We start from the raw sequence: 14,342 nt of genomic DNA, 5'->3' as shown, positions 1-14,342 counted from the left end.
GATAAAGTATGGAAATACTAAATACGACCCCGTAGATCTGGTCTAATTCATACAAGAGCACTAACTAAATACTACAAGTCTAAAAAATGATAAAGTCTTATAATACAACTGTCTCGAAATAAGAATAAGACAAGTAAGTAAAGGAAAGAACATTCGGGTAGCGGCCGTCATCGTACTCACCCAGGAATGACTCTACAAAAGCCTCGCCAGTAAGCCACGAGGGAAAAGGGTGGAACCTGTCTAATACTCTGCATCCATAAAAGAATGCAACAAGCGAAGGTTAGTACGAAACAACGGTAATGGTAGGTATCATCAGCCGACTAAGTATAGCTAACATAATTCAGACAATAAAACAAGATAGGCAATAAATCAACAAGTATAAGTCAAACAAAATCGGAACCAAGTACACATCATCACCTAAGTAGAGCTTCTAAACCCAAATGTGCCAAGTTTCAATATGTCCAATCCGAAATCAACATCACAAGTAAAACACCAAATCATCTCAATATAAGCCATGATGCAATGCAATGCAACAATGTATGAATGCAATGCAATACCATGCAATGTTGTGTGTATATGTACTCCGGACGGAAATATCGACTTCTCGGTAGCACAACCCAAGGTGACTCGCGAAGTCTAGGTGCCATTTGTCCCGGATCTTTGCTCAACAGATAGACGAGACCCGGATCTTTGCCCATGGGGGTTCTCACCGGCACCACCCTGGGGGACCCGCGGAGTCCATGTACCTCACGGTTCTGGCACAAACCTCGGCAACTTTGTCACTCACTAGATTTCGGGGCAACCATCGGATATCAGTCCTTACGTCACTCTCATCCAACTGAGCCCAGATCATCACAGTGTTTCCTCAAGTACCACAGTGTATCAACAGTATATCATGAATGGATGAGAATTGTGTAATGCATGAGTCAACATCAATAATCTGATCAATATCACAAGTACCAACATGGGTACGCCAACAACATATCAATGTCACAAGTACCAACATGGGTACGCCAATAATATATCTGTGTCACAAATACCAACATGGGTTCACCAACAATATCATTGTCACAAGGGTACGCCAACAATATCAGTGAAGACTACACAAGTCTTATAGAACTCTATCCTCGTATCAACATCAACCCGTAAGATACTACCATATCACAATCAAGGTGGAACAACAGATTCCAATATCTGCTAACAACACATGTCATCAAGCCAACACAATAGAACAATCAAGTCGCAACACAACGGGGTGGCTAGCCCCAATCACGCAACAAGGCCCAATCTAAGACAATATCCAACCCAACTTTATACCCGAAGGTTTGCATGCTTTCTCCGATAATATAATCTAAATATATGCTTCGCTATACGAAGTCTCACCAAAGGTAAGTCATAACCTACCTAAATGGCCGAATAGCAAACACCAACAAATCACTCTTTCGCCCTCCCCTTCCCCTTCTGCTGAGCCTCAAGATCAATAAAGTCTAGGAATAATCGAAATCTAGATTAGAAATCATGAAGAATGATACTAATATTGCTATATTTCAATTTAGGTCAAATCCAACCCTAGAATTTGGGGAAACGGGGCCTATGAGGTCAAAATGGGAAATTCGGAAGCAAAATATCAAATTAAGCACTAGGTGATCATAACCCATTAACTAATTGCTAATTTATCGTGAAATCCCCTAATTTCGAAATTGAAGCAAAACCCCCAAATTTGGGTATAAACCCTAACTTTTTGATTCAAGAATTCTACTCCAATAATGGAATATAAATGATTAACAACCTTAGATTCATCAAAATCTAGCATAAACCCCATCAATTTCATCATTAATAAGCCTAGATAGAATGTTCATCAAAACCCACTTTTATCTTCCATTACCAAGGAATTATTAAGGGAAGGGGGAATCTATTATGATTAGGATTAATGAAATAGTAAAAGGAACAGGGAAACTTACCACCAAGAATCTTCACTAAAAGTCTCCAAGAACAGATCTCAAGAGCTCTATTTTCGTAATGATAATAAATGAGGGACTAAAGGCTTTTAACACTTTATTAATAATACTCACTGCCCGTCACCCGCTTTAGCGACACTGGGACCGGCTAGCGGAGCAGCTCTAGCGGTCCCTTGACCGCTTCAGTGGTCAAGCCTAAATGGCTGGATCGCTCTGGGCCGGTAGGGGTGACCGCTCCAAATGGCATACTGTCTGCGTGCCGGTGCCGCCAAAGCGGGTACCAGACACCAGAAAATCCATCCAAATTCACAATTCAATCCGATTTTTTGACTAATTTCCGAGGTCATCTGTTCACATACCATACATATAGACACACATAAAAACAAGCTACGAACGCGTGTGTGGCCTCGGAATTCCTAATAGAGGTCTCGTTGACCAAGTCAACCCCCGATACCTTAATTCCAATTTTCCAACCCAAGTCCCAAAATGCATCCGAGTGCATTGGGAACCGAACCAGATACACACACAAGTTCTAAATGACCATCCGGACCTCTCGAAATCGACGAATTTTCTAAAAAGGTCCGTTTACTCAAAAGTCAACTTTGAGTCAACTCTTTTTCACTTAAAGCCCAAATTTTACAAAAAGTCGCCCGAATAAAATCTAGACACCTCGGGAAGCGCATCAACGGTCCCCTCGGGTCAAAAGTGAGCTAACCAATGCTCGAAAAGGGGCGGAAATGCCGAAAAGACTATAACGACCAAACGGGTCGTTACATTTTTATCAACATATATAGATTTTGAAACCCTAAACAAAAGACAAGAGGTTGACTCAGTGGTCTAGGGGGTTCAAAATTTACCTTGAGGTTCCAAGTTCAAATTCCGGCACTACGATTTATTTTTTGAACCCCTTGGTGAAAATTCTGAACCCGCCACTGATTATTAAATATTAACATTGCTTGTTTAATGTTTGGCGACTGAATTAATGTTTTCTTGAGGGGGGGGGGGTTGTTTAACGTTTAAAGTTAACAATTTAACCTTAAATGTTATTAATCAATTGATGATATGCTAATAAAGAATCTAATGGAATCTAATATTTGTTATGGTAATGAATATTTGTGGAAATAATTTACTCCAACATTCCGCCAATGAGCAACAACAGAAAAATGCTTTAAAGCTATTATAAAATTATTAATGGCCTTTTAATTTTGATTTCTTAAGATTCTTTGAAGCTGAATTTTGTCTGATCAAATTCTATTGAAATGTTTAATCTTATTGTTGAATCATTTTTGTCATAAGTAATTTTATGTTGAAGTACTGAATGTTCTTGGACTATTAAGTAATGAATTTCTATGAATAAAGTTTATTCTGCACTATTTCAATATTACAATTTATTTTCACGTAATGTAATAATTATGTTTTGTTTTTATTGTTTGACAACTAAAACTGGTCCTTATATTAAATAAACAATAAGTGTGTGATCAGTGTTATATAGTTTGTAAGTTAATAAAGTGGCCAAACTAGAATATTTCACGTTTACTCATATGATTTTATGGTCACTTGGTGCATGTATTATGTTTCTAGCACCAACAACTTTTTAAGGTATAATGACCATAATTCTCTCGTACGACACCGGAATTCGACGATTGTTGTTGCTATGGTTCCGAAATCTTCTTAGGGGTCCAATAGTTCAATCAAAACACAATTTATAGTTCATTTGCTTTATGTGGTACCATTTATGCTCAAAACTACGTCAAAACATCAAATACGAATGCAACACGATCAAAACCCGTCTAGAACTCATCAAAACCTAACTAAAACTTGCGGATAAATTTAAAATTATCATACAAACCTGTTGAATTTTTCAAATTATGAATCCGTTAACTTTTAGTCAACTATTGACTATGGTCAATTCTTATTTTTTGAAATCACTAGTTTTAACTTAAGCGTTCTCCCGAGCCTTTTGGGATCCGTCCAAACTATCTAACTAAGTCCGAAAACGCCATACAGACCTATAGGAACTTTCAAGTCTTGATTCCCGGTTCATTTACTTCGAATATTGACTTTGGTCAACTCTTATTTTTTTTCTCAAAGATTTTAGTTTTGATTTTCTTCTTTGATACGCATCCAAGTGCCTCGAGACACGTGTCAACTGTCCCTGCGAGTTATATTTTTCATGTTGAACCTACAAGAAGTGTCATTCGGGAAAAAGGTTTCAAATACTCAAAACGACCGGACTGGTCGTTGCAGTAGCGTCCACCAAAGTTGTAAACCAGTTCCCTTATGCAATGCAGCAAGTAAAGAACGCACGATTTTACCGTGGAAAACTCCTTGCTCAAGGGATTAAAAATCATGAGCTACCCCAGTAGGATTTCAACTCCACTACACGAGCAATGTCAGGTTACAACTCTATCGTAAGCTAGGAATTAACTCCCATAATCCCTCACCCTTACAATAACGCTTATACAACCTAGGAACTAACCCCCGTAGTCCCTCCACCCTTGCAATGCTTCCGATTGCAAGCACCTCCATTTTGACTAACTCTAGCCCAGGAAACTAATACACTTAGACTAACTCTAGCCTAGTGTACCACTCAAAGTTCTTGTGAAGACACTTTTCCAACAAGCAACCTTTGAGAATTCAACTAACACAACTAAGCTAACTTTAGCCTAGTGTACCACTCAAGAGCTTGTAGAAGCAACGTTGAGAATTTAGAACACCTACAAGCAGCTTCCTTTTGGGAAGAGTAGGTTTATAATTTAAAGCATATGAACAAAGACTTACAACAACCTAAAGAACATAGACTAAACTCATATCAGGATCTGGTTCTTCAGCTTGAAAGTAACTTTGTTCTTGAGAGATCTTGAGAACTTGTGTGGCCAGCTTTGCACGATTTAGATTCGGTTCTCAAGTCTACCAAATATGTTTCCATCATGTTGTATATATAGTGGGAGCATGTGGGGTCAAAAAAGACCACTTGTTCATTTTGACCTAAAGCATGGGCTAACTCACAGCTGTACTTTTGTGCAACAAGTGGCTCGGCTTTACAATTGTTCTCTACTGACGGTGCAAGGTGCACAGAGAGCAGATGACAGACCAGGTCTCTATCTGGTTCTGAAATAGTTTGACAATCATCAAAACACGAAAGCACTTGGAACTATCTGTTATACCCCATTTAGACCGGGTCAAAGCGGAGTACAACATATTGGTGATTCCTAATTATTTAATTTAAGGAGTCGCCACCTAATTATTTTTATGGTGAATTAGGACACCTAATTATTAACTAAGATAAAGCTAAACTAAACTCCATTTTTAAAGTCTTACGAACCTAATAAGTTCTAGGTAAGGGTCCTAATTATCCTAAAGGGAAGGGGTTAAGCATCCTTTAAGATCCGTCAAAAGACGGTTAATCGGCTAAACTTAGGTTAATTAGTCTAAAGCTTGATTATACGAGAGTTACATAAAGTACATAATATTATAATATATAAAGTGATCATTACCGGTTCAGTTAAGTTAGGACAGTAGTTAAACATTATTTTCAAAAATGATCAGTCATGAATGAGTTTGAAAACCAGAGTTGCGAAAATTAATTCTAGCAAAATATCATTTTAAAGATTGCTTCCCATATTGCTTAGAAAAACAAACCTTGAGTACATTTTTACACGAAAAATCATTAAGACTACAAGTATTCATTAGAACAATAGTTTTTAAAGCCTTTAAACAAAAAGGGCACCATATTATTTCTTGAACTTACATTTACAAATGCTGAAGACCTCTTTGTACCCCCTTTTTTTGTTTATTTTATTTTATTTTTTTATTTTTAAGGAAACCATGTATCAATTTTTGATCTTTTAAACAATGTGAAAAGGGCTAACTAAGTTATTGATTGAAAGTTAGGCCAAACGAAATTACTTTCTGGACATTGAGATTATCTTTAAACTTGAGTCTAAGAATTCCATACCAGTTTAAATTATGAATGCAAAATGTGACTTAAATCCCCTATGGGAAAACCTTCCGAACTTGTCTAAAGGTCTAAATGAGTACATATAGAATAGGTGATGCTAACCAATTAATTCTTTATTCTATCTTAACCAAAACAATAATTCTAGGTGAACAGATTATGAATAAGCTACCCACTACACACTTAATGATTCCGTAACAGACAGGGCAAGTAAAGCAATTAAAAGAGATCGAAATAAAGTAGCAGGAAGCCCTTCGTATAGGCTGCCCCCCCCCCCCCCCCCCCCCCCCCCCCAAAACAAGAGCTTTGGATATCTAAGATGCGATCCATTAGAGACACGAATTTGGACACGAGAGGAAATGCAGTGATTGTAGCCTGATATAGCGGCCTCGTCGATTCTCTCGTGAGACTTTTCATTGCTCCGGTAATTCATGCAAGATAGAAAAAGGGAGAAAATAAAGAGTTAGAAGATGTTCTATTACTCCTCAATAGTAGCAAGATATCAAAAAATATAACAGCAAGCATTCATGGTATAATTTCACAAACCCTTCAACAGAATGCATAACTATTTTCTTCACTTAGTCATGGCAATATACCACACAACCCCACATTCAGTGTATAGAGTGGAATACATAACATCAGCCCTTCACTTAATCAAAAAGGGACAACGAGAATCACAAAAATTAATCATGATCCAATCTGATCCAAGGCAGGATGAATACATGGACATTCAGTACATTTAGGCCATTTATGGTTTCACTAATGCATTTATTCAAGGCACCTTATTGCACATAATACCATAATGGAATAACAATCATCAGTAAAACCAAGACTAGACTAGCATACAGAGAAACATCCACATCTGGGGTTTTACTATGCAGTAACTAACTGATTCATGACACACATATGACATGTAAACCATGATTAACCATAACAGGATACAACACATTCTTAAACATAGATGAACTTAGGCTAAGTATACTTTGACTAGGCTAAGCTAAATAAATATCAAATCATGCTCAACTGTAAAATAAGTCATCATATAAGACTTTATTGGATTAAACAAACTTAAGCAGGCCGAGCAATTCAGTTATTAAGCAAAACAGGAGGGCCTTTATCATTTGACTATGATCACAGCTTCAACCACCAAATTAAAGTAATATATATCACCTTATTAAAGCAAACCAGGATAAACATGGTACAATTCTCAACAAGTGAAGCAATGAACCTATTTAGTACAGCAACTAATCACAACTGGTCATACAAACAGCCAATGATGGACAAAAACCAAAATATCTAAACATGCTTAGCTAAATAAGATTAATATAACTAAATAAGCATATTAACGAAACTACAGAACTAATAATGAACTACTTACCTAGCATATAAACAAACAATAACCAAAACAACATTAGGACCGAACAAACCTCCTTGGGCTCATTAAAACATCAGAATATGCCAAAATGAAAATAAGTTAAAAGGAAGAAGATTACTACTCATTACTTAGGAAGGCATATTTTGTCTTTAAGCACGTAAACAAACGCCAGTTTAGATAGCATTACAGATTTGAAGCTGAATCTTACTAGGAAATTGACTATCAACTCCCTGTTCTACCTCGTTTTTAAGAATACCAAAGAGAGCCTATTCAAATCATCTCTTACTAACAAAACAAAGGAGCGCATATTATTCTCTGAGACCTTTTCTATCCTTTTGACAAGCAACTTACTCATTTGGAATCAAACTTCACTAAAGAGGTTTAGCTAGTATAACTGGATCTTAATGCATATTCTTTGACCAAATTTTGAGCTGAAAAGTTGGTTCAACAAACAACTAGCTATTTAATACTCATGTCAATCCATTCCCAAAAGTGCAAGCATACAGTTTCGAAGCATAATAATGATCTAAAGGGACCTAAGTAAAGCAGGACACAGAAAAGAAACACTCATCATAGAATAAGACATGATAGCAATATAAAGCATGGGCATGCGTTTTGACAGTAAAGAGGTTAACGGATTCGAGGGCTGACCTATGCTACCATTTTAAACACAAGGGGATAATCCCAGACTAGTATCACCAACGTTGAAGAAAAACATGATATCGGAAAACTAACGATAACATTTTGACCATCATTCGGACTTAGAATAAACAGAAAAACTGACCTAACATGCTTTCTAGGGGTGGGCGTTCGGTTCTTCGGTTCGGTTTTTCAAACTTCGGTTCGGTTTTTTCGGTTTCGGTTTTTTGAAAGTGGACACCGAACACCGCACCGAATTAATTCGGTTCGGTTCGGTTTTTTGAAGTTCGGTTCGGTTCGGTTTCGGTTTTTCTAATTCGGTTTTCTACTTGTTGGAGACTGGGATACTTGATTGATTGGTCGTAGCAGACAATACTATTTGAATGTTAACTGGTGGAGTTTTAACTGAATTTCTTTAACTTCTTTTGTGATTAAAAAAATACAGTTTTCTTCTTAATCTTGTCTACTTCAATATTTCAACAAAATCTCAAAGAGAGAAGGGTGATAATACGCAGATTTATTTCCCTATCCGGAATTTGGTAAACACGGTGAAGGCTATCGGCAACTTTATACTTCAAATGTTGAAGGAATTCATATGTTCCTCACTGCATTAACTACTTTCTTGTGACATTATGACATTATTGAGTGGCCCATGGAATCGTGATATTGTGAGAGGATATTGCGTTTTTAAGAATTGAATGCCAAATTATTGTTGAATACGGATGTCGGATACTAGAATAGTAGAGTTGACAAGCAGCTTCCTCTATTTGGGGCTAAATGCCACCGTTTTTGTTCATCAATTACAGTAGACACAGGAAAAAGCCACTACCTAACATGAATTTTGGCATTCATAGTAGCTGTCATTCTGTTGAGTGAGATTGAACTCTTTCATTTTCTAAAACTTAGGCACGGCTCATTTTAATCAAGTTGTACTGCATTCATAACTTAACAGTAGCAGAAGTTGATATCAAATTGAAAAGTATTAGGCATTCTTGTTATGAGTTGGAAATATGACCAGATGTTGGACATGAGGTGTTTCTACAAATTATAGTTATGAAGCCATGTAGTTGCATTTTTTTTTCCTTGGAGCTGTTCTTGTTCAGTTCTCACCAACAACTTTTATCAATTGGCACAAAAATCCGTAGCAGGCTAGCAGCAGCCAAGTAAGACACAGACACAGCCCATTTATCAATTGGCACAAAAATCCGTAGAAAATCCGTAGCAAAGCTTGCACCAAGTAAGACACAAATCACCCGAAAATCAAGAGCAGCGGTGGCCAAAGTTGGCACAAAAATCAGTAGCAGATACAAAAATGAAAAATCAGTAGCAACAGCCCACAGTGATAAGCAGCAGCTGCAGCACAACACTAATACAAAAAACAAGAGCAAGAAATTAAAATCGATGGCAAGAGCTACCAAATTGGCACAAAAATCGAGTAGCAACAAGCGAAAGAGCAAAACTAAACCACTAGGCTTAAAGCCTTCAACTTAAAACAATAACAATAGCCAGCCAAAGATCGCAAAACAACGCACAAGGCAAAAACAAGCAACACAAATAACAATATAACATAAGCTTAAAACGAGCAAAGACCAAACGCCAAACAACATAAATAAACAACACAAATGTCTTAAAATTTAGCTCCAAATACAAAAAATTAGCTGTCACAAACTAAGTCTTAAATCCATTGTCTTAACACAACACTAGCAATCACAATTCGGTCCGAAATTCACCAAATTCAAAACACAAGCTCAAATTTGAAGGCGAATTTGCCTCTCTTGTTGACGCTCAAGACATTTCCCAATATGTTTCATCAAGGAACATGTGCCATTCACTCTTGAATTATATTTAAGTATCATACCACATGTCAAGCACCTTAATTTACGCCCTTCTTCATTGTCTTGAACTACCGCAAAATATTCCCAAACATGTGAGCGAGCATTAGGAGGCATTGTTGAACTTGAACATAATAAAAAAAGACAAAACCAAAAGTTAGAATATAACTTTCAAGATAAAAGAATAGAAATACAAAATAAAATATTAAACTTACCACTAGTAGCAAATTGCAATCAAACTCCCTAAATCAAACATCAACAATGCAAGGATCTCTTCCACTATTTGCTATCTCTAAAGGAAATTTAATCAAATATGTCATACAACATAAATAAGTATATGATTTTTGCACTAAAAAACACAAAAAAATATAAAACCTTACCAAGTTCAAGTTGCTCAAGATACTCCAAACTTTCTTCCACACTAACGGGTTTAGTCTCTTCTCTAAGCCAATCTTGGGCACAAATAAGAGATTGCACACATTTAGGAGTCAATGAACTTCTAAATGGATCAAGAATACGTCCACCGTACTAAATGCACATTCCGATGCCACACTAGAAACCGGAATAGCCAACACATCACGAGCCAACTCCGAAAGCACGGGAAATCTAGGAGCATTTATTTTCCACCAATCTAAGACCTTAAACTCAACACATTCATCTTCAGGCTCTTGTTCTTCACTAATGTATTTATCCAACTCCGATTTAGCACCCCCACAACCAGAATCTTCCTTTTGTTTCTTCAACCTGCTTAGTTCTCAAAGCTTTTGCTCTCAAAGAGATGTCGAACTAGAAGATACATCGGATATGAGCATCGAGATGAAGAAGATGCAGATGGAGATGATTTATGATGAAATTCTCTTGAATAATTTTTGAGATACTCTACAAACAAAGATTTCATATAATCATACACTCCTTCACTTACTTTCTTTCCTACTTCCTCCCCAAATAGCTCTTCAAGCCCAAAGCTAACATACACAAACTTATTACGAGGATCCAACACGGAAGCAATAAAAATCATTTTGTTCATCTTTTCAGGATCACCCCAATACTTTTTAAACTTTTCTCTCATCCGCTCAGCCATTTTACTCAAATTAAGATCTTCACTTGCTAAACACACTTTCAAATATACATCAAGCTCACATATATCCTCAAAATGAACATTAGAAGTAACATAATGTGAACCTGAAACCTTTACAAGAGCTCGTGAAATCTTTCAAGAAACTTTATCACATTCCTTACATTCACCCAATCATCGTATGAAGAGGACCTGCAACACTTCCATCTTCAAGAACATGAGTAGAAAGATAATTATTAAAATTCTCATCAAAAAGATCAAACCTATCAAAGGCCTTCTCAAAGTTTTGTGCCGTATCCAACATCAAGTAGGTGGAATTCCACCTAGTAGGCACATCTAGCTCTAATGTTTTAGAACAATCCACCCTTTGAACTTCACAACATTTCTTAAAGTGACTTCCTTCTGTCGAAGATGATCTAACATACCTCACCATTTGCCTAACACGTTTGACAGAAGCATCAATTTCCTTCAAACCTTCATGCACAATTAGATTAAGTATGTGTGCCATACATCTCACGTGAAGATGCTTACCATCCATTATATTAGTTCCCCACATATTTAACTGTTTAGACAATTCTCTAACTGTAACATCGTTGGAAGAAGCATTATCAACAGTAACAGAAAAAACCTTATCCAAGTTCCAATAAAGCAAACAATTACTAATAGCCTCTGCCATATGCTCACCCTTATGACTAGTGATAGGACAAAAATTCAGTATTTTTTATGCAACGTCCAATCTTTATCATTATAGTGAGCAAATAAACACATATAATTAATTCTTTGCAATGATGTCCATGTGTCGTTAGTAGGCGCATTTTTTGATTTTGCTTCTCTAAAATTCTTCTTCAAATCTAGTCTCAACTCGCCATAAAGTTCATAACAATCTCTTGTTATTGTTCTACGGGAAGGAACTTGAAATAAAGGTTGGGCTACATTCATAAACTTTTTGAAGCCTTCCTTTTCTACAAAGCTAAATGGTAGCTCATCCGTAATTATCATCTCAACTAAAGCCCTCCTAATTAATTGTTGATCAAATTCCCAAAGCGGCTCACCCTTAGATGCAAAATTTATCTTTTCTCGAGTGCAAGTTTCAATCTTGGCTTTATATACTGGGCACCTCAAATTTATATGTTGTCTCAATCCCGTTGTCCCATTTATAGTTGTATTAGCGGCATAAAGATTTTTACAATGTCTACACCTCGCTTTACCAATACCATTCACAACGACCTTATCAAAATGATCCCAAACCGCTGACCTAGAACTTATTTCTTTTCTTTTCTTTGTTACACCGGGTCCGGGTGTCATGACTTGTCAATGTCATTGCTATCATCCTATTAGGTAAGCTATCAGTTGAACCAGCCGCACTTAGTCTAGTTTCATCCGCCATCTATGAAAAATTAAAAAGAGAAACTATAAGATAGAAGCTCTATAGCAACAGTTACCAGTTTCAAAGAAAAAAAATAGAGCTCTATAGCAGTAGAGCAGTTCAACAAACACTCAACAAAACCGAACAAGAAGCAGCAAATATGCAGTTATGCACCTAAAGAAAATCTAGCAATTACAGTATAAATAATTCTTGCCCAGATTTCTCCAAAACTATCAGATGTTATCTTCTTCTTTTCTTTACAATTCTAAAGATACCCACTGATAATTTAAGAAAATTTAACACCCAAAATAAAGATTTAAACTTTACTGAAAAGGAAAAGAATTTAAAACAAATCCAACCCAATACTTACAAATTCAGTGATTCTTTATCCAAAACTAGCTAGGGTTCAGTGAAAAAAGAAATTAAGGTTCAAACTTATGAAAAGGAAAGAACAATCAAACAAAGAAATTATAAGGAGAAAATGAAATTACCTTGGTGTGAGCCTGTGAGGTGCCTGAGAACTCCCGCTCCCGCCGCCGTTGGACAGAGCAGTGTGGATCGTGTGAGGACTGAGGAGTGACGAGTCGGACTGTTAGGTTAGGCGTGAGGAGGAGAGGAGATGAGAGGAGGAGGCGTTAGGGTTGAATGAATGAATGGTTGATCTGTTGGTTCACTGGTTGTTGAAGTCTTGGAGAGTGGAGACGAATTGGACTTGGATAGATAGCTGGATGGGCTTAGTAATACTAATTTGGATAGATAGTTCACAAAGTGCCAAAGTGGGCCTAAGAAAGACTCAAAGTGGAGTGGGCTAACCAGCTGCTAAGTGATCTAAAGGTGAGGGGAGTAAGAATTATTTATTAAATTTTCGGTTTAACCGAATACCGAAAAACCGATGAACCGGAACCGAAAACCGAACCGAACACCGAATTGTTTATTTTAAAAAAACCGAAACCGAACCGAAAAACCGAAAAAACCGAAACCGAAAAACCGAACTAATTCGGTTCGGTCCGGTTTTTCGGTTTTCGGTGTTTATGCCCACCCCTATTGCTTTCTAAACCAAAAGTATCATATAACTAAGTAGAACAAATCCTAATTATGAGCATACCAATAAATTAAAACCAAACAATATTAACTTAATCATCCACACATGAACTCACATGAACATATCAACACTACTAAAACTGAAACCAAGCTAAATTAAATTAAGGCATGAACACATAAACACTGTTAACCGAAACTAAACTAACTAAAAACATAAACATACACAGATGCTACTGAGCTACTAAACTGGAACTAAATCAACTAAACAATGAAACATACATGAACATATAAGTGCTATTAAACTACCTAAACTGAAATTAAAACTAACTAAAAGAAGGATTGTTTACCTCTTTTGAGTGCAGCGAACTGAGGCAGGGGTCTGTGATCCGACGCGATCCAAACTCGCTCAAGAACAAAATGACACGGTTAGAACCAAACGACTCTCCTCCACGGCTGAAAGTGGACAGAGATCTGAAAGCCGAAGATGATTTTTTAAAGCTAGTATTTGAAGATTAAGCTAACAGAGGCTTTGGAAATTGAAAGGGGAGAGGAGGCGAAATCTGAAAAACTTCCCCCCATGGACTCTAAAATGCTCATATTTATAGGATACAAGTAGGGTTTTCGGATTTCAAACTTTTTGGCTCCAAAACGAAAACCAAAGGGTTGTTTGAAATCAAATCCCAACTCTGAAAAGTCGATTTCCTCTCTGAAATTTCAGAATCGTTTTGGCTCTTTGTTGACTAAAATCATTGAAGATAGGAGAGAAAGAGCCGTTTCAGTCCTTGAGATGGGGGGATACGAAAAAAAGTACAAGATTTGCCCAAAATGGCGTGACAAACCTACTGAAGATTGATGAAGAGAAAAGGTTTTTCATGGAAATGGAAAAGGGAAGAAGGCGACAATTGCATGGCTGCGTAGGAAAAATGAAAAGAACCCTAATGAACTAAAGAGAAAGGTGGGCCGGGTGCAGCTAATTGGGCTTGGCTGGGGTGTAAAAAATGTGGGCTGATTTCTTGCAACGGTTATTTTGGGCTCCGAAATTTAAGGTGAAAGCCACTTTTTATTCAATCACAATATTACCCCGTGCTAAAATATTAC

General features: G+C 36.9%; 1 protein-coding gene and 1 long non-coding RNA gene across 2 annotated transcripts; both read right to left on the bottom strand.

Moving 5' to 3' along the window:
• Positions 1-9,526: 9,526 nt before the first annotated feature.
• LOC132067036 (uncharacterized) lies at positions 9,527-10,496 on the bottom strand. Its single transcript, XR_009416993.1, has 3 exons — positions 10,143-10,496; positions 9,978-10,054; positions 9,527-9,886 (listed from the first exon to the last, which is right to left on the bottom strand). It is a non-coding gene; the product is annotated as an uncharacterized LOC132067036 (long non-coding RNA).
• A 14-nt stretch (positions 10,497-10,510) lies between these two features.
• Positions 10,511-11,513, bottom strand: LOC132066464 (zinc finger BED domain-containing protein RICESLEEPER 2-like). The gene is made up of 2 exons (XM_059459772.1): positions 11,030-11,513; positions 10,511-10,944 (listed from the first exon to the last, which is right to left on the bottom strand). The coding sequence occupies exons 1-2, from the start codon at positions 11,511-11,513 to the stop codon at positions 10,511-10,513; spliced, it is 918 nt and encodes a 305-aa protein (XP_059315755.1).
• Positions 11,514-14,342: the final 2,829 nt, after the last annotated feature.

The sequence above is a fragment of the Lycium ferocissimum genome, chromosome 8 (genome assembly GCF_029784015.1).
Source record: "Lycium ferocissimum isolate CSIRO_LF1 chromosome 8, AGI_CSIRO_Lferr_CH_V1, whole genome shotgun sequence".
Lineage (NCBI taxonomy): Eukaryota > Viridiplantae > Streptophyta > Magnoliopsida > Solanales > Solanaceae > Lycium > Lycium ferocissimum.
Note: the sequence above shows the minus strand (reverse complement) of the source record. Positions and strands in the feature narration are given on the sequence as shown.